Source organism: Anser cygnoides, chromosome 7 (genome assembly GCF_040182565.1).
Source record: "Anser cygnoides isolate HZ-2024a breed goose chromosome 7, Taihu_goose_T2T_genome, whole genome shotgun sequence".
Lineage (NCBI taxonomy): Eukaryota > Metazoa > Chordata > Aves > Anseriformes > Anatidae > Anser > Anser cygnoides.
In genome coordinates, this window is record NC_089879.1 from 24,285,442 (window position 1) to 24,310,122 (window position 24,681).

Genomic DNA, 24,681 nt, shown 5'->3' on the forward strand with positions numbered 1-24,681 from the left:
TTACACACCCATACGGCATCTGTGTCCTGCTTTGATGGCCTAATCAGACAAATGGGCATCCAGCCCACCCCTCCAGCATGATCCAGACCCAAGCTGCAGCTCTGGGGCCATATGCATCAGGTTCAGCTACTTGGAAAACATTTGCCATGTGAACGGCCGTGCCTCATCTACCCTGGGCCACGAGGACGATCCCAAAGAACCAACCTAGCCAGAAGACTGCCAACTGGAACGTGTTCTTAGTGGGAAAGAAGCGAGTTACAAAACAAAACCAAAAAGAAAAAAAAATGAAAAAAAACTACAGAGCTTGCAACTGCCAAAAATCAGGCTCCATAAGATTTTTCCAGGAGGTTTGGATTAATAGATAAAATTAGAACAGTACCATTTGGTGCAGTAGGTGGTGACCAGACACCGAAGTATTTTGGCAGATACTCCCGCAGCTCCAGAAGAATGCTGTCGCAACAGTCAGAGTCATAAACCTGAAATAAATTAAGGGGAGGGGGAGACAAATAATGAGTTTAAAACATTCACTTTATACTTCCTGTTGTCCCATAATTATCATTTCTGGCACTGTTTATTTTCATAAATTTAGGATTCCTACTTCACGTTTAAAAACATACAAGATGAAAATAAGAATTATCACAATCTGAGACAAGTGAATGGTATCCTTGCTTTCAATTTTTCAAGTGGAAAAGATAGATCAACTCTAAGAATAATGTATGGCTTAACTTCAATAAAAATCTTAACTGTAATTGTTAGCGTTAAAGTCTATTCAGCAAAAAGGGAGTCCTCCCATCCTGAATCCAAGGCTGTTTGGGATTACTCCACTGTATTACGAATCTAAAGCTTTATCAGGTAAAGCACACAAACTCAGACTGGCTAGTGTTTCCTTATTTCCTCCAAACAACTCATCCTGTAACTACTCCAGACAAACAATGAACAATCCAAATGCATGTGTCTTCATCTGCTTAAAGTCTTTTAACATTTTTTTTTCCCAACTTCTGTTAAGAAAACAAGAACAGTTTGCAAACAGCAGCAGGCTTATGCTGCTGAAGGAACAAACCTTCACACAGTTACAACAAAGCCTGGGATACTATCTGCCATGGGATCGCACGACTGTCACCAGTTTTCAACGCTGCTGTTAGAAGGGTTTCAAACCCTTTCCTTTGACCCCCACAGCAGATCTAGTTATAGACACAGAGGGCAGCCTAGAGCACCATTTGACTAACGTGGTTGTCTGACTAAGAGCTCCACACCCACAGGAGTACAGGTTACAATTAATATTAGTGCATTTAGGAACCACTTCATCCTAATACCCTCGCAGCTACCTCGGCTCTGATGCCCCCAGGCTCGTGTCCTGCCCCAGTACTGCAGGAGCTGCACAGCAATATCCCCAGACACCGCACACGGGTGACAGGGACAAGCCACAGCTCTGCTCTCACTTCAGTATGCAATGCACAGAAATGCAGACAGAGCACGCTGCGAAGTCAGAAGCAATGCAAAAAGAATAAATTTCCCATCTCAGAGCTCTGCAGAGTTGGCTTAGCTCCTTGCTTCGAGATTGACATTCGGCCACGGTGGAGAACACCCTGCAACAGGAGCCACAGGCAGCTCACATGTCAGCATACACAACCCTACATTTCTAATATTAATACCTCTAAAGAGGAAAAAACCCCAAACTTGAAGTCCAGCCGCTATTTCACACCAGGCAGCCTCGGCTACAACCACCACTGCGGTGTGACCCTAGGCAGAGCCTCAGGCAGCAGGAAGATGAAGTTGGTCAGAGTGGGTTTGTGCTAAATTTAGTTTTCATTGCAGAAACCTTGTACGGGGCAAACTCAAATCTCCAAGGACTACAGGTAACAGTGGCTTCCCCCTTGCTAAGGCAAGCTGGTAGGCTGATATTTTGCGTGCAGAGACAAAAAATAAAAACAACTTTGCTCGTCTCTGGGATCAGCTGCTGCTGTTTATTTTTATTGATGCAACATTGCTTTGATAAGCATCAGATGTTGCCAGCAGAAGACAGTGATCTCCCTGGGAGACTGCGATGCAGCTTGCTCTGAAAGAAGAAAATGAAGGAAGGAAGGGAAAAAAAATGCAGGTGGAGGGGAAGAGAGACAGACCTGATGCTGGGGCATAGACCCTACCTTTGGCAGCGATCACTGTCCCCACTGACCGATGCCACTCCTGGGCCAGGACTGGAGCACAGACTGCCGGGATGACTTCCCACCATGGCTGTTTGCAGACGAGCAGCACAAAGCCCATTTCTGCTCACCGCAGAAGCCTGCTGTTGTGGCACCCCTCAGCTAACTGGCAGGGAATTAGGCTGCACCCTGCACAAATACTCTTCTCCTAGGTGAACCCAAACTGGTGTGAGAGGCAGCAACCATCACGGCACAGCCCTGACGTGGCAACAAGTGTGTGCATTTAGGACTGGACACAGAGGAGACAGCTGGAAGCAAGAAGTGCAGCAGACAAGGAGGACAAATGCTGAATGCAGCTGAGACACAGGCAAACTGTAAGAATGTGCTCACTTAACTTACTGGCAAAACAGGATTTTAGGAAAGACAGAGGAAGTAGCGTATTGGGAGACCATTAAAAAGAAAAGACTCTTGTTGTGACTTACTTTTTAAACCCTGACAGTAGGTTCCAGTGCTAAAGTCTTAGCAAAAAATACTTAACAGTATGCTTCTGGGTATTTCAAGAAGCGGGATACAACAGAGATGTTCAGGTAAGTGGGTGTAATAGCCCAAAGTCTAGGCCAAATGAGGAAAGAAAACCCCTCCAGAAGAGGTATCTTCTACATAGCCCATCCTTAATACACTGATATAAGGTATTTAAAATGGAGAAAGAACTCACAGTAATGTAGTGTTCAGTATCATTACCTCAGCATAACAGAATTAAGTGCATTACTTCTGTCTCTCCAGAAGTCATCTTGCTCCCTGAAGCAGTAATAAACTCCCTTTTTAAGTTTGACATAACACATACAAAGCACTTATTTGACCTTAATATAGACCTCAGTCTCAGCCTGTAATGTATTTGTATGTCAAACAAGAATAAGCACTCAGATAATGAAGATCAGAGGAAGTCATTTGGTGTGGGCAAAAGCAACAAAAACAGACATTTCAGGAATTACAATCATTCTTAGACAGGACAAAACCACTCCTGCTCATTAGAAAGGGCCTAAACCAGCAACAACGGGCATTTCAGCTCGTTTCATCCAACCCACTAGCAAGCTACACATTTAAGAGTCATTCAGAGTGATTAATATAAATGGGCATATGACAAAAACAACCCTAAATTTACAGAGGAAATAAACCACACACCCCATACCTCGGAAGGTATTGCTGCTGACAGAGCTGGGAAACTCACTGGAGAAGAGGTTATCACTTACCCTGGAACAACCTTTAGAAGTAAATCATTGTGCTTTCATTTATGTTAGCAATACTCCACCTTCATTGGAAAAGCAGCTGCTGGGTTTTGCACGTAATGACAGGCCTGTTTCTTGAGCACACACTGAAAAACCTAAGCTCTTTCTGCTTTACTGTACATGACCTCTTCATCCAACAAATCGAGAATTGCAGACCAAGTTGGCGGCAGTTCAGCCAGGGTAGGCATCCCTCCTACACATCACAGGATGCATTCTTCCAACAGCACAAACTGGAGACATGAAACGCAGTTGCTGCTGGGCTTAAAAGCAAGTAAACAGGATGCTGACATTTGGAGGGCTCACAACATGTCCATTACAAAGTACTGCAGCTAACTCATAGGAAGAACATGCCCCAGATAAGTTCTGTGGCAGCTCGATAGTCTAATAGACACCATGAAGTCATAATTTCCAGCTACTCAGAATGTTTTAATTCCGAGGCAAATTCACCCTCCCCTAGTTTTTAATCCAAAGTACATTCTGTTTGTTTTACTAAGTCTGACCCAAACAGATTCATCTGTTTTTTAATGCAAACAGGGGCTGCTTGGGAGAATGGGAATGTTCTTTTCCGTATTTAAAGCAGCGTGACATTCGCTCTCCTTTGTTTTGTAAAGACTAGCTAATCACATAAATGACTGAGGGAGGGTAGAACAAATGTTTAAATTTCAACAGGAAACTAGTTCTGGCAGTAGAGACCCATCTTCAAGTGTCCTGATGGAAAGACACCGCTTTGATGAAAATGTAGTTTCAACAGAATTTCCTCAAGTATGTAAAAGAGCTGATTTAGAAAACATGGGTTTTAAAACATGCATTTATTTAAAAGCGATTTGAGTAGGAAACTAGAAATACCGGGGCAGGCACGCCAGTCCCAACCATCCCCTTTTCTTGTTGCTTGTTACCATCAGCTGTCCCTGAGCAGTGGTGCTGTCGCTTGCAGAGCCTCACGGTACACAACCAGCCGCCAGCAGCAGGTGCAGAGCTCAGTTCCAAGCTTATTTCTTAGGGGGTTCCTGGGTGGCAAACAGTTGAGAAGCCACACACTCAAATTAGCAAATACAAGATTTACAGATGATAGTGCAACCTTAAATCTGTCTCCCTGCGTGTACGCATTACATCACAGACTTTAATTACCTGAGTGTGCACCGCATTTCCCTCCAGACTCCTACATCGCCCAGTTATACCAGGCAAGTACAAGGGCCAAAAAAACTGAGGTTCTAACAGCAGCTCTGCCTTTAGCAATTCGTAACTGCACAGCTTTACAACTCGGAAAGCTTTTGCTTCTTTTTCAAAGTAGTACCATCATGTTTTGACTTGTCTGCAGTACTTCTTTCCACAAATATGACTGGAGTTGAGCCAGCTCTGTTTATATCCAAAAAAAATCTGATACCAGAGTAATTCCAAAAGCTAAATATTTACGAATGCTGTTGTACTAAATGCTATTTTAATAAATTGCGATTTTACTATCCAAAATATAGCTGCACTATGCATTAGATTATAGTCACTCACAGAAAATACCTACAGAAAGACTAGAAAAGCTTAAAACAGTTCAGGATATATTTACGTTTCCACAGTCTGATCATGCAGATGAATTTTCAAATAAGAATGGCGTACACCTGCAACAATTCTATCCTTCTCCCAGGAGTCAGGGAAAAAAAGTCACAGAAAGGAGCTGGCCATCTTAGCTTCCAAAAAATGAAGGCTGTGAAAGTAAGCTTTGACATCTCCCAAAGAGATACTTATTTGGTGATGTTTATCAAACCAGACATTTTCTAGCAATGCCAAAAAAAGAGTAGGTCCTATTTTATCCGCTTCCACATGTTTTATATAGTCAAAATTGAGCTGACCCTAGCAAGATTTGCAGCCTGAGGCATGGAATTATCCTCACAAGAGGAGAAGCAAACCCTGACCCATTTCCGAGGATGTGGCAGAGCTTCAGACCTTCAGCAGCAGCAGCTAAAAGGCTGCAGTTGGGCACAACCACCAGCAGCAGCACCCAAGAAACCCCTCTGCAGGGCTGTGAGCAAAGAGCAGTGGATGCCACAAGCAGCAAGTTCTCCAGAACAGCCAGAGGTAAGATGGGTAAGGACAGACCGTCTAGACCCCCTTCCTTTCCCAGAGCCACTTACTCCAGAAGCAAGGCAGGAAATATTTGGAAGATGCAAGCAGGCACTCCACCCTACCCCATCACAAGCACAAAAGGGCTGTTTCCCTCTTCACAAGACAGCAAACTCCCATCTCATCTTTCATCCCACAAGACTCCCAGGCAACAAAAAATTAACAAGAAAGCAAGTTTAAATTATTTGCTTTACCCACACATACACCCTGCAGCTGCTGGAAGCCACCCAGCTGGGCACAGTGCAGGGTAGTGGGCATCAGGAAGTTCTCAGTCAAAATCACAAATTAGAGATGATGTTTCATCACAAACCTCTTGCCACAGAATTGAGCTTCCTCCTGCCCTTCCGCCTCTCCTAAGTTCACAACTCATGAACACAGGCAGATGATATGCCCAGCGTCAGCTGCGTAGGAAGCTGGAGTCCCCAATCAACTTGAGGGCTCTTTGAAGTCAAAGATAATTCTTCTGTCAGGATGTGCAACAAAGCCTGGTCCCTCAGGCACCATAATCAGAATTTTTTATTTTTTTTTTTAAAAAGCACACTCTGGAAGAAGATACCCAGGAAAGTGTAGATGATTACATTTATATCAACAGCATGGACACCTGCTAAGCAGCTTTCTGAGTAGGTCAAGAGACTCCTAAGTTGAATCTAATTCAAAAACACAAGACAAACTGCAGATGAAGTTTGCTATTCCAAAACCTACGTTTGTTTGGTATATGCATTTGTACATACAACAGAGACAGAAGCATCATGTTTGTGCTTGGTACTCTCCGCTAGCAGCCAAACTAAGGAGAACATAGCCTAGTTGGTCATCTGATAAGGAAGTTTCAATTTTAACACACTAAACACTTCTTCTCCCCCTGCTCTTCCTTCTTAGTTCAACAGCACTTACCGTCCACCCAACAGCACCGTAGTGACACTGTCCTCAAGTTACCCATTGCAAAAAGTCAAGCCATCAGCGGTCAGAGAAATGCAGCAAATCTCAAGGCAAAAAGTCAAGTCCCTTTGCTAATCCATACCTTCCTCAAAGAAATACAGTACAGCCAGTTCTCATCTATCTGTACAACCACTACATGAAAATAATAGCTCTGTTACTGCAATGCTCGAAGTGGTGCAACATGACCACTGCTCTGCGTGTTCAGGGAAGAAAGATACTGACCTGGTCAGAAAACACTACCTCGAGATCCTCATAGATGTAAAACCAAGCTGAGCAAGGGCAGCAGCTAGACTGTTCCATACGAACTTTCTGCTTCAAGAAGATATTTTGAACCAACTCCAACTATTTATGAGTTTGAATTATCACTGGAACTATTGAAAGAAAAGTAAAATGGTAGAACAATAGGATAAAAAGAGAAATAAGCCACAATCACTGTCCCACTTTCTGTGAACATTAATAAGCACTACCCTTTGTTTCTGGAAAGCACTGAATCTGAAGATTCAAGCTAGGCAGCGAGAGAGAACAAGGGGTGGGAGGAACCCTGAAGCAGTTATATAGGCAAAACTTAATTTTGCATTTCAAAGAGACGGAAAAGGAAGACAAGTCCTGACAGACACAAGTTGGATTTTTCTTTTCTAGTGCTGCAAGAGGCAGCTCTCACGAAGAATGTACTGCAGCATTACCCTAAAGGTGCAGTTTCATGGTAGCTTAAACCAATCTGAGCCTGGCGGTGTTGCCATCCAGCTGATCCCCCAGTCTGTTTCACTCCTCAAGTTGGCTCACTGAGAAAGTGCCAGGCCAAGGCACCCTGCTAAAACCGCCTTCCAGGTACATTCTGCCACCAACACTCCTGAAACACTTAAAGCCACGTCTGTATCTTCCCTTGAGAACATCCATTCGTGCTCGATGAAATTTTTATAATTTTAATCATCTAAGCTATTTTACTAACATCCAAGTAGCTGTTCTGTAATAGCTGGAGGCATTTTTTTGGTTGCCTTCAATAAGTAACCTTTTGGAGTCCCACACCCACATGCCCTGAGCAAAACTGGAATTTACAGACCCAGCTACAGGAACAGTAATAACACTAAGAAACCCTAGCACGCCTTTGGGCATAGTCTGCTCCAGTCAGGCATAGGAAAAAAACAAATCTGGGTAAGGGAAATGTTACGCTTGGGCATGGCGAGTCAAGTCATTCACTTTGCTTTGTCTTCAGGGAGAAGTTTGGTTTTTTGTATATATATATATATATATATCTATACACACACACTCACATACACGTACTCAGAAAAAATAAACACACAAAAGGCTAAAAAAATAATTACTACCAAGTTGCTCCGTAAGTATTGGACATTGGAGGAATTTCAACAAGCACGTTACACGCACAGCAAGACATTCAACATCATGCCAAATGGACTTTTAAGTTTACTGATGGTTAATCTGGTACGTGGATGATGAACACCATACCAGCAGCTTACCAACCATATCTTTTTCTGAAATAAGCCTGTGATGCATCAAGTGCTGTATTTTCTGCCTAACTACAACATACCTTTAGAACTTCATCGTGATTTTGAAATACTTACCATCATAAATGAATTGAAACTTCGCTCATAATATTTGATTCAGTCTGAAAAAGTGCTTGCATTACCCTCTAGCATAGCAAGGACACTGTACTGCAACTTAACCCAATTTAACATCCCGTGGACATGCACATTAAAACCCTGTATTTTTGCTTCATTTTCAGCGGGATCTACTCTTGGAAAGGAATTTTCCTCAAAATCAGGTTAATAAGACAAGGGGATTGTTTTTTTCCTGCATGCTTGCACAGCATGGACTGTCGGCAACCTGGTCTGTTACGAACTCCACCCAGTAGTTCCCTGCTAGCATCAAATTGCAATAATGGCCTTTGACTGCCTCCTTTTACAGTTTTTCTTAGATTTATTAAAGGGGACTGTAGATTATTGTGGCACACAATGTACAAGGAACACAGCAAACAGATGCTCAGCGGACTCTTTAGGGTAATTTTCTACCACAGAGCGTGGCCCTCCCAAACTTGTTTTTGCTGCAGGGTACAAGAATCACAAAAATTTGCCACAAATTTAAGCCCTATTGTCCTGGTACAGCAGGCTTTAAGTCATTTAATAGTGACCTGAAGTACAAAAAAATCTGAGTGCTTACAGGACAGTAGAAGAACTCAGCAGATTATGAGACCTCATCCTTCATTCTCCTTAGGCAACTCCTAATTTAAAAAATACACAAATACAAGCAGTAAGTATTTCACAATTTGGTCACAAAGTCATTTTCTTCTTGTTAGCCGAGGAGTACTGCATGTCCTTCCCTTTATTACAATACTTCTGTCTAGGCTTGTACAGAGTACAAGAGCACAGAGTACAAGTACAGAGCACAAGACAGTTTCACACACTGGTTTGGGAACTTCAATTTGCTTATATCCCCAACGCAACAAATCCGTCCTGAGCATTTTCTCAGCAGGAGGAACGATGACGAGGGCAGACAGGGAGTGTGTCAGAACGCACTCACTATGTTTGCAAGCAGGCAACTTGTGTTACTGCAGTGCCACTACCTCTTCTGGGGATGCAGCAGATGTGGACGTCCCAGAACGAGACACAGCAAAAGCCAACATTTCAGGGTATCGAGCTACAGCTCTGGACGCAGGGGTACAGAAAGGTTCAGGCAAGGCATTGCATCCCCCATATGAGATGTTAAGAGAAGGGTGCATCCTATTTCTTGAAGCTTTGTCCATACAAGACTTAAACTCAGAACCTTAGCTGGAGACTTGATCACGGGATAAGGATATTTTAGTACACAATAGCAGCACTATGGCCATCATCCACTCCTTTTTCAGTCAAGAATAATCATCTGAATCAAGACTATAAAACCAGTTAGCTGAGTTTATAAAATAGGGTAATTCATCCTGAAGCAAGACACGCTTTCCCTCCCTGATCCCTGTTGTCTTCTGTCACTAGCACAGAACAGTTTACAGAACACAGGCTGCCTTATCGTGATTTGTGCTATATAGGCTGAAAGAGGGCTGAGCCTTATGAGTCAGTTCTTGCAACTCTGTGCAAAAGCTTCCAGGCCAAAACACATCTTTCAGGCTGCTGGCTTGATTTTATGCCATGGAGGGGGAGGGAAGTCACTATAAGTCTTCTGCACTGCCTGAAGCTGCTCGAATACCAATTAAAATGAGATGATGCAAAAAGGAAAAAAAAAAAGAAAGCATCAAACTAATGAAAAGCTGTGGCACAAAAGCAACAACAGGTTATAGAGAATGAAATAAAATAAGGATAAAAGTATTGATAATGGTCCAAACAGGCATACTTTCTGCCCTTTTCTTCTCTGTACCCACAGGAGCACAAGGAACGTTAATTTAAGTGGTAATTCTCTAACACACACATTATCCTCTGGTCACAAAGTCAAAGACTAACTGTTGCAAGAGGAACAACACAAGCTGCGCAAACAATTTTCATTCTGCCCCATGTACAGGTTGTAAAACGGGTAAGCTCTTTAGGGGAAAGAAAACAAAAAGACGGGTCATCACCCTATTGAAAGTTGCATTATAATGCATCCAACAAAAGTTCAGAATAACAATCGTGCGGGCGACCATGCAACCATTACTTCCTAGCTTTCAAGCGCCTGACTCTCACCTAACGTAAATCTCTTTTACATGCTGGAGTTATTTGCGTCTCCTACATCCTGGCTTTGTTTTCCAGACATGTAACAAGAGCGAAAAACAATTTCTACTATCTACAGCGGTAACAGCTTCCTTGCATTCATATAATATGTCAGCAGGGCTCGAACCCTGAACTTTCCGAGTACTGCTAGAGCAGTTAACAGAGCCGTCAGTAACTGGCAATGGGAGAAGAACTGTTCTCCAGAAGGGCCAAATGACTAGCCCAATTATCTTTTCCCAATGCTACGTGGGGTGAATCAGCTCTCGGCTCCCAAGCACTCAGGCAGAGGTAGGAAGTTGCCAGAGCTGAGCTAGGACCGGGAGAACCCCATCTGCCTTTTCACTCCAACCCCCAAAATCACAAACGTACCCTCTGGGACAAGGGTATCTGAGAATCCGGGTAAGACTCACCTCACAACAGCCTTGGAAATGTTATTAGTATTGCAGGTATGCTATTTGGAGCCATGATTTGGCAACAACACGAGCACCAGCTATGACAATTCTGACATGCAGCCACTAGCAAAGAGGGAAAAAAAAATGCTAACTGTTGGAAGTTGTCCATGCTGCAAGAAGTTTCTCAGATAGGACAGTTTTCGGCAGGCAGGATGAGGGGGGAAGGCGTACTTCATGCACCCCAACCATCACGCAGTCACTGCAGGAGAGCAAAAGGGCAATTCAAATAAAAGCTTATGGGGACATTTATTGATCTGTTAAGCATAAAATCCCAGTTTATTAGCTAGTGAATTACCAACCTTTAAAATGTCAATATGCCACGCTCAGAACAGGTAACATGTACTAACAGAGGTTTACAGCCCGGTGAAACAACTGCCAGAAATCAGAATTGAAAGTGCCATCATTCCAAATGGCCCACCAACCTTCTGTTGGCCTGCTGAATGTAAGAAGAGAAGCCCTCCGTCTCTTCCTGCTAAACACAGAGCTTGTAGGAAACTGTAGCTGGGAAGCCAGCTTCAACAACTGTAAATTCTCTTCCTTAGTTTTAAATATTTGCAGCCTAAGCTCTATCCTTTTGTGCCCACAAAAGCAGCTGCCCTATTTAAAGCATGACATTCCAGCTTCCTCCCCCTCTGCAGGGCACCAACAGGACAGTCGTTTCTGCAAAGCTACATTCTTGACGTGACAAATTAAGAAAAACCCTCTACTGAACAGGAGAGCTCTTAAATAGGAAGAGAGAGTTATGTTAGCACACGGTGCTCTTAGGTACAGCCTGGTATGGTTGAGACAAGCTCTGTACCCTGTAAAGCACAAAGGTTTTACCTCTTCCAGAGGCTATGCTGACCTTTCTAAAGGATGCTTTTCTCACAGGTCCCAGGTCATCTGCCAGAAGAGATGACTGTAGGAGGGCTGATGGGCCTCTTCCCTCTCCTGACACTGCTGGATTGAATCGGACTGCTTCAGCATGTACACGTGTGCCCTGGCATAAGGCAGGATGAAGTTAAAAACCAAAACGCACTCAGAAGCAGTGTGCTTTTATGGATTTCTTAGTACGCACGTGTAGGCAGCCTACCATAAACACATACTGCCTTGCAGCAATTTATTTTCTTTAATGGAAATATAATATATACATAATGTATTAGACGGCATTTTCAAACATCACTATTTTCATGTTTCCACATCCCTGCTCCCTCCTGAAACTCCTTTAAAAGCAGTCCTTCACGGTGCCTCCGCCTACACGTCCTCACCGAGTACTTCCATTAGATGGAAACAACTGATCATCGGCGTAGATAGTCCTTAAAAAACCACAACCCTTCTACATCAACTCCTTTTCCTGCTCTCGCTGCTCATATCTACTGAAAACAAAGTATTTTGTAGCTATTCAAGGTTTAAAAAGTCCAACTTTTTAATCAGATAAGGGTATCAGAAGACCTGGTAGAACACTTCACGGTTACACAGCCTGTGTTTATACCAAGTTCATGCCCTCAGGTTTAGGAAGGGAGTTTGCAGAAACAAAACTAAAACATTATTATTTTAATTTGATAACTATTCATATTTACAGAATCAATAAGAGAGGGGACGTTACCACTGGGAAGTCACACTCCAACACTAAGTTAAGCTTACTACACATAGCAAGTTATTAACAATGGCTACAAACACCTTATTATTCCACTGCATTTTATCATAGAAGCAACTCATGACAACCTTGTTATGCTCCATTTTTTCTGCTCCCTTACAACAGAGAATCGTTGGAAGCCTTTCTCCCATCAGTAGAGGATGTCACATGCTGTTGTAGTGGTAAAACAATCTAGTAAGGAAGAAGCCCAGTATTTAGAAGTTTGCCTTTCTTTTTTTCTTTTTTTTTTTTTTTTTATGAACTGCTAAACTGAAGGTATTCTATCTGGAAAATAGAAAAGTGAGCTAATGACAGTCTGAGTAGGAATTGCTAGGGAGATTTTCCAGTTTTCCTCTTGGATAGAGACCTGTGAAATTCTCCAAAACTTCCAGTTGCCACCTACTTCTGAGCGGACTGACACACGGATCATAGTTTCAGATCGCCATGAGTATTTTGCACTACAGTGTCTCGCTTATGTTTTCTGCCACTTCTGACACTGCAGGTAGCCCGCTTTGTCTGGGCTGTACCAGTCAGCACCCTGCTTTGTGCTCTGTAGGAAACACCCATCATTTGCCCACGACAACGGAGCAAATTTCTGGTGACTTGCTTACGCAGGCTATGGCCCTCTGTTGTGTTCACAAGACAGCCAGCAGAAGGCTAATCCAGCAGTTCGGACCATCTTGTCCAGATAAAGACAGTATCTACCTGATATCAGCCTGTTATCAGGTTAAAATTATCAGGGCCATAATCCAAACTTGTCTGCTGTCGTGACACACCCCCTGCAACCTTCAGCCCGCGAGCACTCACCAGCACGCTGCCAGTCACTGCTGGTTATTGAAGACACTTCTGCCTCAGCCCTGCAATAGCTGCTCTCCGGCTGACGTGCAGCAACCAAGACATACACATCTTCCTGCTACCATGAACTACACTCGCGCTCAGCTGCTTCAGCTGAGGAGCTTTGCCTTACCCCTAAGTGAAGGAGGCCTTGTTTCTTGCCCAGGTAAGGAATAACTGGTAATATCAATGCATGCAAAATAGTTAAAAGCGCTTATGAAGACACAGGTGCAGGAATGAAAAAAACATCTTGATTAACCTGTATACACTAAGGGGCCACCTCTGGTTTGATCTTAACAACACACTTGCTGTCTAGTCCTGGCTGAGTGACAGTCTGGGATTCCTCAGTCTTCACACACTTCATAGTGTATATAGATAAAACTGATGAAGGCTCCATCAGAGAAGACCTTAGGAACAGCCTTCAGATCCACTCCAGCTTTGTCCTCGCAGAATACGCCAACTCTTGTTGCTCATCTGCACCAAAAGTCTTTCCAGGATCCAGAAAGATTTAGTCTTCTGCCTCAAAACTACTTCTATTCCACCTGCATCCAGAAGACAGCCCTATCGTACATCTATCTAGAAGCACCGTTGCTGGATTTCTGCACTATTTCTCATCACCTTCTCGTCCTGACTGCCTTGTAAACAACCCCTCGTCTCAAGGAGCAGTAAAATTCTCCTTCCCCTGTTCTCTGGAGGTTCATTAGCCTATCCCAAGGTGCTATGTCTCTTTGTAGATCAAAAGATGCAGTGAGCTCTGTCACCAAAATGGGGCAGTCTTGCTGTTGTTCCCACTGCTTATCAGTTTAATCGCTCAACTGACAGAAGGCTTCAACGTGAGGAAGCGTTGCTGACTTTTTAGTAAGTCAACAGAGTTCTTCCATGTCTGAGAAGCACCAGCACAGCACAAGGTGAATGGCAATATGGGAAGAAAGGCCCTTCCCTCTTGGCAGCGATGAGCTATTGCCTCAGCTCAAGCTCTCCGTGAAACTGCATACCTTTCGATGAACCTCACGACCTGCAGTAATCCTCGCCTTGTAACAAACACATGGGGTGCTTAGGTGTCTATACCTGCATCATGTGATTCCTGCCTGTGAGCAAACATGATAGCAGTTAATCATTGAGGAGCAACAAAACCCCAAGACCTTTCTCCTGTACTTTCACCTATCCAGATACATGCATTTTCTCCCCCTCCCTTCTGCCACAAAAAGGCAGTCTAGTCCCCACACAAGTAATTGCTATACAGCTTTCCCCTTCTCTGTAATTCTTTAGGAATGGCCAAGCCCCTTTTTTCCCAAAAGGCTTGCAACCAAAAAAAATTCAGCATCAAGAGCGACTTGGCAAGGCCCCAGCAGATATCATTGGAGTTTGCGTTGTTGTTCTTGGTACAATCAAGACCTGCTTTCTTCCACTGCGACAGGGTCTAGCCACAAGGGCACTGACACAAACGATTTCGCCCAGGGTCTTGCTCACAGCTTTTCACACAAGTCTAAGCAGCAGGCAAAGCGATAAACTTGTGAAAAGTTAACATCTAAGCAACGTCCAAACTTACTCCTCTTACCCTCTGGCTTTAGACAGCAAGAGTACGTTACTGTACTCGAGGAGTTCCCAGAAGAGCAAGTAACCTGGTACTCAAAGGAGTCTGTTCAAGCTTTCTCTTCTAGTGAAGAGATACTGCTCAGCCTGGGTTGTATCATTCTTAACCTCACCTAAACGACAGCCCCTGTGAAACCTCAGAGAAATATTTACTTTTGGGTTTAACTGGCTCCCGCTGAGCTCCTACTAACTCAGGAGCTGCTGTTTTGTCTAGCAGTCCTATCATGAGAATTATCGAGTAATGCCAGTATGCAAACACATTGTTAGCTTGGAGTTCGTTGTTTAGTCAGTTTTACGTGAGACATTTCTGCAAAATATGCAACATCTTTTGGTAGATTAAATTAATACTTTTCAAATAAACCCAAACAACAACAACAAGAGAGTCTCAAGACTCCTCTTCCATCCTGCATGAAGATTTCTGCAGTACTTAGTAAGCCACGGAAAGGGATAACAGATCAAGACGATATGGAAAAGCATGTGGCAGACTATGATGGGCAGGTGGCCATTAAGGGAAAGAGACCGCCAAAACAGTTCACCTTCAAGTAAGAACCATCGACAGCCTTCCTGGTTTGTGCTATTCCAGTGACCGATAAATCGAACTGGAGATGAGCAATGGGTTTGGTTCACAATGAAAATGCAACAAACGAAAGTTAAAACTGGAGAACTGCACTTTTTATTGATGTGTTAAAGGAGCTGAGTTTTAACACAGTGAACAGAGCAATACTTCTAGCAATAAACCACACTATATGGATGCGTAATACACTAAGTTTTGCAAGCAACCAATTCTGAGATGCTCACCAACGTGAGAAAGAAAACCGATGGGATCACACATGCCACCCTTTACTCACAGATGGACACCACACGAGGCTTTCCAATAAAACCTTAGATGTTGCGTAAACCCTCCTGTCCTGGGATCAAATAATCAAGCCTAAATCCTGCGAGTGAAGTAGGCCTGGCACGGGGACAGATACTCAAGGAGGAGACAGTTCTAGACAGCTTGCAGATACTGGGACAAGACTGTCAGTGACGTACCACTCAGATATTCACCTTACACCTTTACAATGGCGACAATAATGATACACTGTGACGTGAATACCAGCCATCACTCCACCTTTAGCGAGGCAGCTCCCTCTGCTATGCAGGACCCTCACCTTGTTGTAGAACTCCTGCTCCCTGGGACCTCGAGGTGGTGGCTGCAGCTGCTTCAGGACAGTCCCGTCTGGATGCTGCAGTATACCTAGAAGAGAAGCATTTCCTTCAGGGCTGAGTTTTAAGAGAGAACTTTTATTTTTTTCAAAAATAGAAAATACACATCAGGGACAGCCTATTTGTTCAGTTCTGCTGTTTTCAGCACACGCACAGTAGAGGAGAACTTAGCAGCTCCTATACAAAATCCTTAGCAGAGGTTTGCTTGCTTTTTTTCTACCCATCGGATGATTTCCCGGGTCTAGTTCTGCTCAAGGCCAACACAGCACTGGGATTTGACGTGAAAAGTTCCACCCAAAAAAACACTTTCATTTCACTATGGAAGATTACATAGCCACTCCCTTTTTAAATAACTGATAAGTTGTTTTTCCAACAGTGTTAAGAAGCTGAAGTTAAAGGATGTGTTTAACACTTTTTTCACAAGCTAAAGTAGAAATATATGGCCTGCAGACATATTTCTATACAAGCTGCATCGAAAGAGCACTTCTATATTGCTAGAGGTAGCACCCTTATAGCACTCCGTGCTAATTATATACTGCTATTTTTATCACCCATACTTATAACACAATGTAGAGTTTCATCTCAGCTGGCAACCACTTTCATTGTGACCCCCAAAAAGCAAAATATCCTCCCCAAACAGCCTTAGTGACTCTGCAGTCAGCAGTATTGCTGAGTAGCCGCATGAGAAACTCTCCTTAATATCTGAGGGTACTCAAAAGATGGATATGGACAGCAATGGAGAAAAGTAATTGCATCTCTGCGAACCATGCTCTAAGTTTCAAATCACCAGTTACAAGGGAAAAGGAAAAAAACAACACTTCCGGAACATAAATTTTCTCCTTGGATTTATTCATAGTTTTTCATATAGTAATTTATTTTGTTTAAAAGGAAGACAGAAATATGTCAGCTGTATCCAAAATATGTTCCATCTTCAGCTTACCACTTGAGGAGAAGCAGCAGACCAAGCCAGGAACTTTGTGACCCAAAAACAGTTTGCAGTTGTAACAGCAATTGTGTTTTCACCTTTTGGAAAGCATAATCTCTGAATGGGCTCTGTTGTGCAGACTTGGAAACTAAACAAAATCTTTAAAGCCCGAAATACTTACTGTAAAACAACCACCAAACTTTGTGAAGTTGTTTCATTAGTTGGCTGCGCCAACAAAGAAAGAGTGGTTAAAAATTTGTGTAAAACAACTCTCAGTCAAGCTGCTTGCTAAAAGCTGGATTTTTTTTTTTATACTTTCCAGACTAGATAAAAATATTACCAAGCCATGCCAACTACCACATCAAGACACAACAGCTTCCCCCTGCCCTCCCTGTACCCTTTTACATGTGCTGGAAAGCACTTAGCAGAGTGCACAAAGTTTCTGAATGATGTGTTTTGAATGAATTACTAGCAATCACAACATTAAAGAAGGTTTTATAGCACTCCTTAAAGCCTGCATGTTGGCACTGGTGATAAGACAAGCGGACAGCCTACAAGGTACAAAGACCAGGCAAACATTCCTACAGGCAGAACCCATATGCTACTGGGCTGAAACCTGGGCTTTCACGACAAGTTACAGTAAGTACTTTCCACCAGAACACCACACTGTGGATCAAGATGGATGACAAGATTTATTATTTGAAGAGCCTGATGTTGTCTGAATCCCCTCATACTCCGTATTTCTTGACAGAACAGAGCACCTACCCTGCATCTGTGACAAAGGCAGGCTGGAAACCAAGGACTCGTGTTTTAGCACTCACCATAAAGATGAACACTCCATAAGCTTCTCCTGATCTACCACATGAGATACCATCACCTGCAGATCATACTAACATTAGGACATTCGTCATGGCTTTGTTTCAGGATTCCTGCTTTTTTTTTTTCCTGCATGCACAGGGGGAGGCTTTGTTTTAATAAGTGAATTAGCAATTTAGTGTTTCTGAATGAGCAGCAGAACCATACCAAAATTACAATTCTGAAATATCTCAAAAAGGTTTATCTGTGGCTTTGCATGCAAAGTTTGCTAGCATACTGAAGCTCTTATCTACAGCAAACATAACCAATATAGATGTATGTGCGTTTTAAAAAAAATTCAATCCACGTGCTTCACCCATTTTGCACAAACACACTTTAAAAAGTAGTGTATCTCCTCAGCTCCTGTCTCTTTCTACCTGCCCATGGAGAAAAGCCACAACCCAAGGCCACAGCCTTACTACACGATTTACTGTCTTTGGGGGAAAGCGCTATTGAACAGAGCATTCACCAAAAGGTCAAACCCAACGCCCAAATGCCAGAGTGATACGTGTCCGTGCAAGGAGACTGCTAGAGCCCTGTCTTCGCACAGCAGTGACAGCCACAGGAAGCAAAGGGAAAAGGGAAAGGTTATTAGAAAGGAAGAGAAGCTGGTGACAAAGACATTTTAATGTGCACTTTAACAAAAAAAAAAAAATAAATTACTTCAAGTCCTTTCTATGTCTGTATGTGGGCACAGAAGGGAAGTCAAGCCCAGAGGACAGCAGCGACATGCAGGAGGAAGCTTGGCAGAACAAGGAAGGTTCTGAGCTTGAATCAGCAGACAGCTCAGACACTAACACCAGCAGGGTACATCCTTCAAGGTGCATTTGCTATGTTTTGTGCATAGCAACAGAGGCATCCACATAAAAAGAAGTACTGCTTTTATAATTTTAGGCTTTTAAAATGCTCAAGGTTTAATGAGGTAGGAAAGGGTAGAACGGAAAACAGCAGGAAGGGTGACTACTGTAGGAAAATGCAGAAACGGCAATGGAGAAGGTACAAGACATGCTGGTCTCCTCACACAGACTTAAAATTATCACAGATTTTGGCGCACATATTGTCTGTGATATTCCTTACCAGAGCTATTAGTAACTACATATATCCACACATCCGGCCACTCGCTTCATAACAAAGACACCATGGCGAGCAGCACTGCAGAATTATACATGACCCTGTATCTTTAGCATCTCAACTGCCTGTACTCCTACAAACAATATCTGTAAAGAAATAAAATGAGAAGATTCAGTTACAAAAATTATAGAACTGTGAGTAGCACAGAGCAGCTTCAGTCTTCACTTCAAGGTAAAACTCAAGTTTCTAAGAGGAGATCAACAGTGGCAGCACCCCTTGCAAGTGTTAGTCCTGCTCCTTTGGTCTAATGGATCTGGCATTACCTAATCCATTTGATCAGCACCCACAAGAGAGATGGTGTATCACCCAGGTGACAAAGATTCAGTTGATGGAACTCTGATAACAACTGACGTGCCAAAGGTGAGACTCTCCCTGAAGGTGAGCCTTTCTTGCCTGACTCCACCCCATATCACAAAACACGAGCAACGAGGCCGACGTACAGCTCCAAGGACCCAACGTGCCCCCTCGACGTTTTATTGCCTCAGTGGCAGCAGGGACAGCAGGCAAGAATTACTCTGCTGTGGAGATAATCAGCAGGAAGACATGCCATGAACATGAGCTACAGATAAGACAAAGTCACGGTGCCATTAGTGTTGCAATTCCATCTACTGATGGCTGAAGGGGTTATGAGGTTCAGTCTTCGGCCTGTTCAGCAGGGGCAGCTCCTACGGACAGGGTTCAAAGGCAGCGTAACAGCACGTACTCCTTACAGCTATTCTAGAAGGTCACCATGAAAACTGAATGGATGTGTACCTCACGCTCGGCTCAGAGGCAGGCGTTATACCAAATTTGATGACTTGGAAGGGTAATAATAATAACCTTTAGCAATGTTAGCTTTACTGAGGCCACTCGCAAGGCACTGACCGCTGCCTACACTGAAAGGAACCTTTATCAGAAGACCTCAGTCCTCAACCTGAAATTAAAATAAAAATTAAAGGCTGGGGGAGGAGCTTCAAGAATGCTACATCCTCACCATAAGGAGGTAGAGGATCTTTACGATCTCTTCAGACCCCCACAGTCCTACACCAATATCATCAGACATTATTAGCTGATGTTTTGGGCTTGCTCCTGTCGTCACATAAGCAAGCAACTAGGAAGTTATCCATTCTCTTCTAAACCTACAACAGGCACTTGCAGAGCAGCGTCTGGAAGCAGGTAAACGCCTCTGGTCCTCATCCACACGGGAACCACCTCAGCCACAGCACCCTCGGGGGCACACACCCAGCCTCCCAGCGTGCCGCCACCTCAGTCCCCCCCCTTTGAGGCGGCTGCGGAGGCGAAGCCGGGCCAGGGGCGGCTGGCAGGAGCCCGGCGAGCCCGCCTTCCCCTCAGCACCGCCGTGCAGCCGCTTCCCCGGTTACACAACGGCTCCCGTCCCCTCCCCGGGCCGGGGGCCGCCACCTCGGTCCCCCCTCCGCCTCCCGTCCCGGCCGGCCGCCGCTCACCGCCTTTATCCTTGCCGTACATGTGCCCGGCCACCTGGTGCGACAGCGGCACGCAGCCGTTCAGCCCCCGCCGCCGCCCGCCGCCCTCCACAGCCGCCGCCGGGCCCGGGGCGGCGCCGAGCGGCGGCTGGGCCTCGGCCTCCTCCGCTGGCCGCGGGGGCTCGGTGGCCATTTCCCCGGGGACGATGGCGGTGGCGGCGGCCGGGCCTCAGCGGGCGCTGCGTGGCGGGGCGAGGGCCCGCGGCTCCATCACCCCGCAGCCCGCCGCGCCGCACCGCGCCGCCCACCCCCGGCGCTGAGGCAGCGAGCGGCCCCGGCGCCGCCCCGCTCCGCCCCGGCCCCGCCGCCCCGCTCCGCCCCGGCCCGGGGCCGCCAGGGGTCGCCGCCGTGTGGTGGTGGCGGCCGGGGGAGGCCCCGGGGCTTGGATCCCCGTCAGGGGTTGCTGGCGGCCCGGCCCGCCGCGGCCCCGGGCGCTGAGGGGTTTGTTGTCTGCCCCTCGGAGCAGCGGTGACAGAACGGAGCGCACAAAGAGTATCAGGCCTCTCAAGTGGATAAGGGCCTTTAAAATGGCTTATCGAGCGCAGAACTGCTTGTCTCCGAGTTGAGCCGGGCGCACCTGGTCTCACACCAGATCAGGACTGGCTAAGGGATTAATCTCTAATCTGAATTTTGCCCCCAAGGGGAAGGTGAAGCCCTGAGTTTGCTCACAGCACCCCGCAGCCTGAGACCGTATTACCACTTGTTTCACTAGGGCATGTATCAGCCCTATTTGCCACCCTGCAATTCCTGCTTTTCCTTCTCCCATTTGTTTCCTTTATAAAATAAAATGAACTCTGCAAATACCATTCCTGCACTTTTTATAGAATCATTAAGGTTGGAAAAGACCTTCAAGATCATTAGGTCCAACCATCACCCTACTACCAATGGCAATTTTTACTATCAATGTCGATTTTGCGGCCATATCCATCAGTATCAAGTCGTGTTTAGCATTAGTAGGACATAGGAATGGGAAAACAAGATGGAAAATGAAGCCGTATCCATCCGTATCTTGTTTTGCATTAGTAGGACACACAAATGGGAAAACAAGGCCAGAGATGGAAACAGATATACAGCATTCCCACAGATTTTATAAAAATTGGCTGATGTACAGAGGAAATCAGCACAGGTGTTAGAGGAAGGGTGGCACGGTGAGCTCAGGTATTATGTGCACCCTCTTCCCCATCCCGTGGTTGGGAGATGTGACAGGTAGCTGGTAGACCTTCATGGTTATTGAGGGGATTTACTGGGGAAATTACAGTGTCGGAGGAACGGAAAAGTCACAGGGGAAGCGAGGTTATTGGTGTAGGGTGAGTGAGAGGAAAGAGGATGGAGTATAGATTTGTGAAAATCCAGTTTCATTAGTCCCATGGAACAACTTATTTCACTGACTTAATTGACTAAAAAAGCAGGATCCTTTCTGAAGGAGCAAAACTTGACAGGAAAGTTACATTTCTCCCTCCTAAATGTCCAGTTCTCATCAGGTAGTAGTGTCCAGCCATAAAGACAAGGAGTCGGATGGTTGCAAGTGCAAACTCCCATCTTCAGTTCCCCAGCGCTGGATTTATCCACAGGGATGCTGACGCAGGAGAGAAACTCCACAGCTTGGTCAGCCCTTGCACCAAAAAATTACTGTGAAAAAGAAGCACAAGAGGTACATGTCTGGCGGAAAGAACACCCCCAGTCTCGGCAGCAGCTGCCATAAGGTTCGGATGCCGACCTGAGCCTCCAGAAAGATTTTTTCCCTGCAGAGGTGTGAGACACTTTGGCTGATCAGGATCTAAATGTACAGAGAAAAAACACAGATGTCATTTCAGACTTGAACCAGTGCCATCTACCTGAGCTTGAAATCTTATTGGAAAAAAAAGAGCATTAAAAGGCTAAAAAAATGAAATTGAAAAGCTCTTCAAATACCTAGTCCTGAACAAATAGTTTCTTGATATCCTTAGAGCTAACAGAAGTGGACCTGGAGGGGATTGAAAGAAATACAAAAGCATGAGTAATTGGAATAAGTAAACACGGACTATTTCCTTTTTCCTGGTATTTGCTTTAGTCAGATTTATGCATATAGAAATCAAGTGACGTGGGACTCTATCTTTCTCTCACTCATTCCACCCTCACACTTCTGCACATGGAGTTCACTAATCTTATCTGGGAGCTTATCCTAAAATAAAACAAGTGAAACCGAGAGAGTACCGGAAAAGATAAATAATGAATTTCTCCAGAGTGTGATTTTGTAAGAGCTTGCGTCGAAAGCTGAACCGACCAGCAAGATTCCCAAGGAAACTTCTCGGCTCAGGGCTGTGCAATTGCACTCAAAGAGAAAGCGAAAGGGGCTGCAAACAGCTCCTACAGAACGGGCAGGCAATTGGGAATCCACCACCAACCAAATGCATTTGGCAAAAATATGCTTAATTCTGGATTACTCCTTCTCTCTTCTGCTGAAAAACAATCTTACCTCAGTCAGCCTGACCAAGACGTAAATACCACTGATGCCTAGAAAGTATTACGCATGCATTTATTTTGCAGAAACTGCTGCACACTGCAAGAGGGTGTCTTGCCAGCAGGCTGCAAAGCTCCCCCAAACTGAGTAAGGATTACCAGAGAATCACTTTCTGCTGAAATAAAGCCCTTTTTCAAAGAGAACAGCTAGTTAATAACTAACCGCAAGACGTACGGTAGTTTAGTACAGGAAATAAGCTCACACTTCAGTGGAAGAGCGGGGGGACATTAGGTAAACACTTCAGAGCAGCTGGATTTTGGCCAAAATGCTTGTGCTCTAGAGGTGTGCTGACAAGGGGCACCGCCAGGTTTTTCACCAACCCTTAGCGTGTTTCAGTGCTGCTTGTCCTCCGTTTTGCCAAAAACACCGCTCCTCTGCCAGGGACCCGTCTTCGTGGCGGGGTCTGAGTGAGAGAAGCGAATCCTGCTGCCCACAGAGCCACTTCCTGCAGCGCGCGGCCGCGCTTGCGTAGCTTCTGGCCACCAAGTAGATTGCAGCAGAGGCGACAAGGACCAAATACACGGTCCTTATAAGAAATGTTAATCAACAAAACCAGCACTTCTGTGGACAGACGAGAGCATCTGCAGTGGTGCTTCTGTGAGCAGGAGGGCCCATCCTGCTCATACGGCGTACGGTAGAAATTGCAGCAGTGTGAAGGTTGTAGCCACATTGCTTTCTTCTCTCCATTCCACAGCAGAGGCACTGCTGTATCACACCCTCTTAAAATAGCTTGAGGTTTTTAATTGTTTAGTAAATTCACAGTAGTTCTATGCTTTTTTGTTCTAAAATCTCAGTTACCTTCACCTGTTGTAGCTCTAAAGCTCACTGCGCTATCCCATTTTCTTTCCCAGCCATTGCCTTTTCACTTAAGCATCGGGTCCCACAACAGGAGGCTCTCTGATTAATATTTTACTTGGCCGTGACTGATGCAACCTCTCTGACATTACTCTCCGCCCTAGCAACCAGGTACGCCTGGGGTTTTCCAGTGTGAAAACAGAGCGACATTGTCAAACAACAACCTACACTCTCCGGAGATAATAAAGAACCCTTAAAAAATTTATTTTGAGGTTAATTCGTTGTGCATTTTCCGGATCACTTCTTCTACAAACTGAGCTGCAGCTTTACATTTTGGAAGTCTGTTTTGTATTAGAAAGCTACAAGGACAGTAAAGATAGGAGGCTAATTTCAATAGTTTCTTTCTTCCTCAAAGTTAGTGGACTTTTTTTTTTTTTTTATGTATCATTAAATAAACCAAGCACTGGATTTGGAGGAAGGGTTCATTTTTGGACTGAAAGGAGGTTAAAGGCCAGGCAGCAAATAGAAGGGTGGAGAGGAGGCAGCAGAGGGTGGGTACCGAGATCAGTTTTATTCATCATCTTCATTCATGACCTGCAGAAGGAAGTGTGCACAAAATCGTCAGGTCTGCGGATGCTCCTGACCTCGGGGCAGTCCAATGAAAGGCACAACGTTGGCACAGGAGCTTCTGCGTGGATCAGCCTAAGATAACACGTGTAAAGGAAAATAATCCACGCCAAAGCTGAACCTGGAACTGGCTGTCACTGCCCAGGAAAGAGATCCTCAAGTCACTGTTGACAGTTGTCTGAGATCATCAGCTCAGCGTGCATCTGCAGCCAAAACCAGCCAACAAAATGTTGGGCAACATCAGGAAGAGCATTGAGAAAGACAAAAGGCATCATTGAGCTGCTTTGCATAGCCCCAGCATGCCGTGTACTGAGTCCGGCTTGCATGCCTGGTCTCTTGTGGAAGATAGAACGTACCATTACTTAATCAATGCAGAAGATGGAATTACACCGTGATTCGTGGAAACTTGGTTTTGCTGCCTCCAGCCCCAGAAAACAGCCAGGAGAGACGTGTAACTTAGACATCTTGGGGCAACAAGTTACGCTTAGTTCTGAAACAGT

At 44.8% G+C, this 24,681-nt stretch overlaps 1 protein-coding gene across 2 annotated transcripts in view; it reads right to left on the bottom strand.

The window, feature by feature from the left end:
* IPMK (inositol polyphosphate multikinase) overlaps nucleotides 1-20,519 on the bottom strand; it is a 40,886-nt gene extending 20,367 nt beyond the window's left edge. Inside the window, exons 1-3 of one of the 2 annotated variants that reach the window (XM_048069447.2) lie at nucleotides 20,221-20,519; nucleotides 15,810-15,895; nucleotides 380-476 (exon numbers count right to left, since the gene is read on the bottom strand). In XM_048069447.2, the coding sequence (XP_047925404.1) occupies nucleotides 380-476; nucleotides 15,810-15,895; nucleotides 20,221-20,392 (355 nt within the window). In that variant the 5' untranslated portion in view covers nucleotides 20,393-20,519. Of the gene's footprint in view, nucleotides 1-379; nucleotides 477-10,708; nucleotides 11,388-15,809; nucleotides 15,896-20,220 lie in introns of those variants that run through there. The other variant, XM_067000967.1, reaches the window with a different exon arrangement.
* Nucleotides 20,520-24,681: the final 4,162 nt, after the last annotated feature.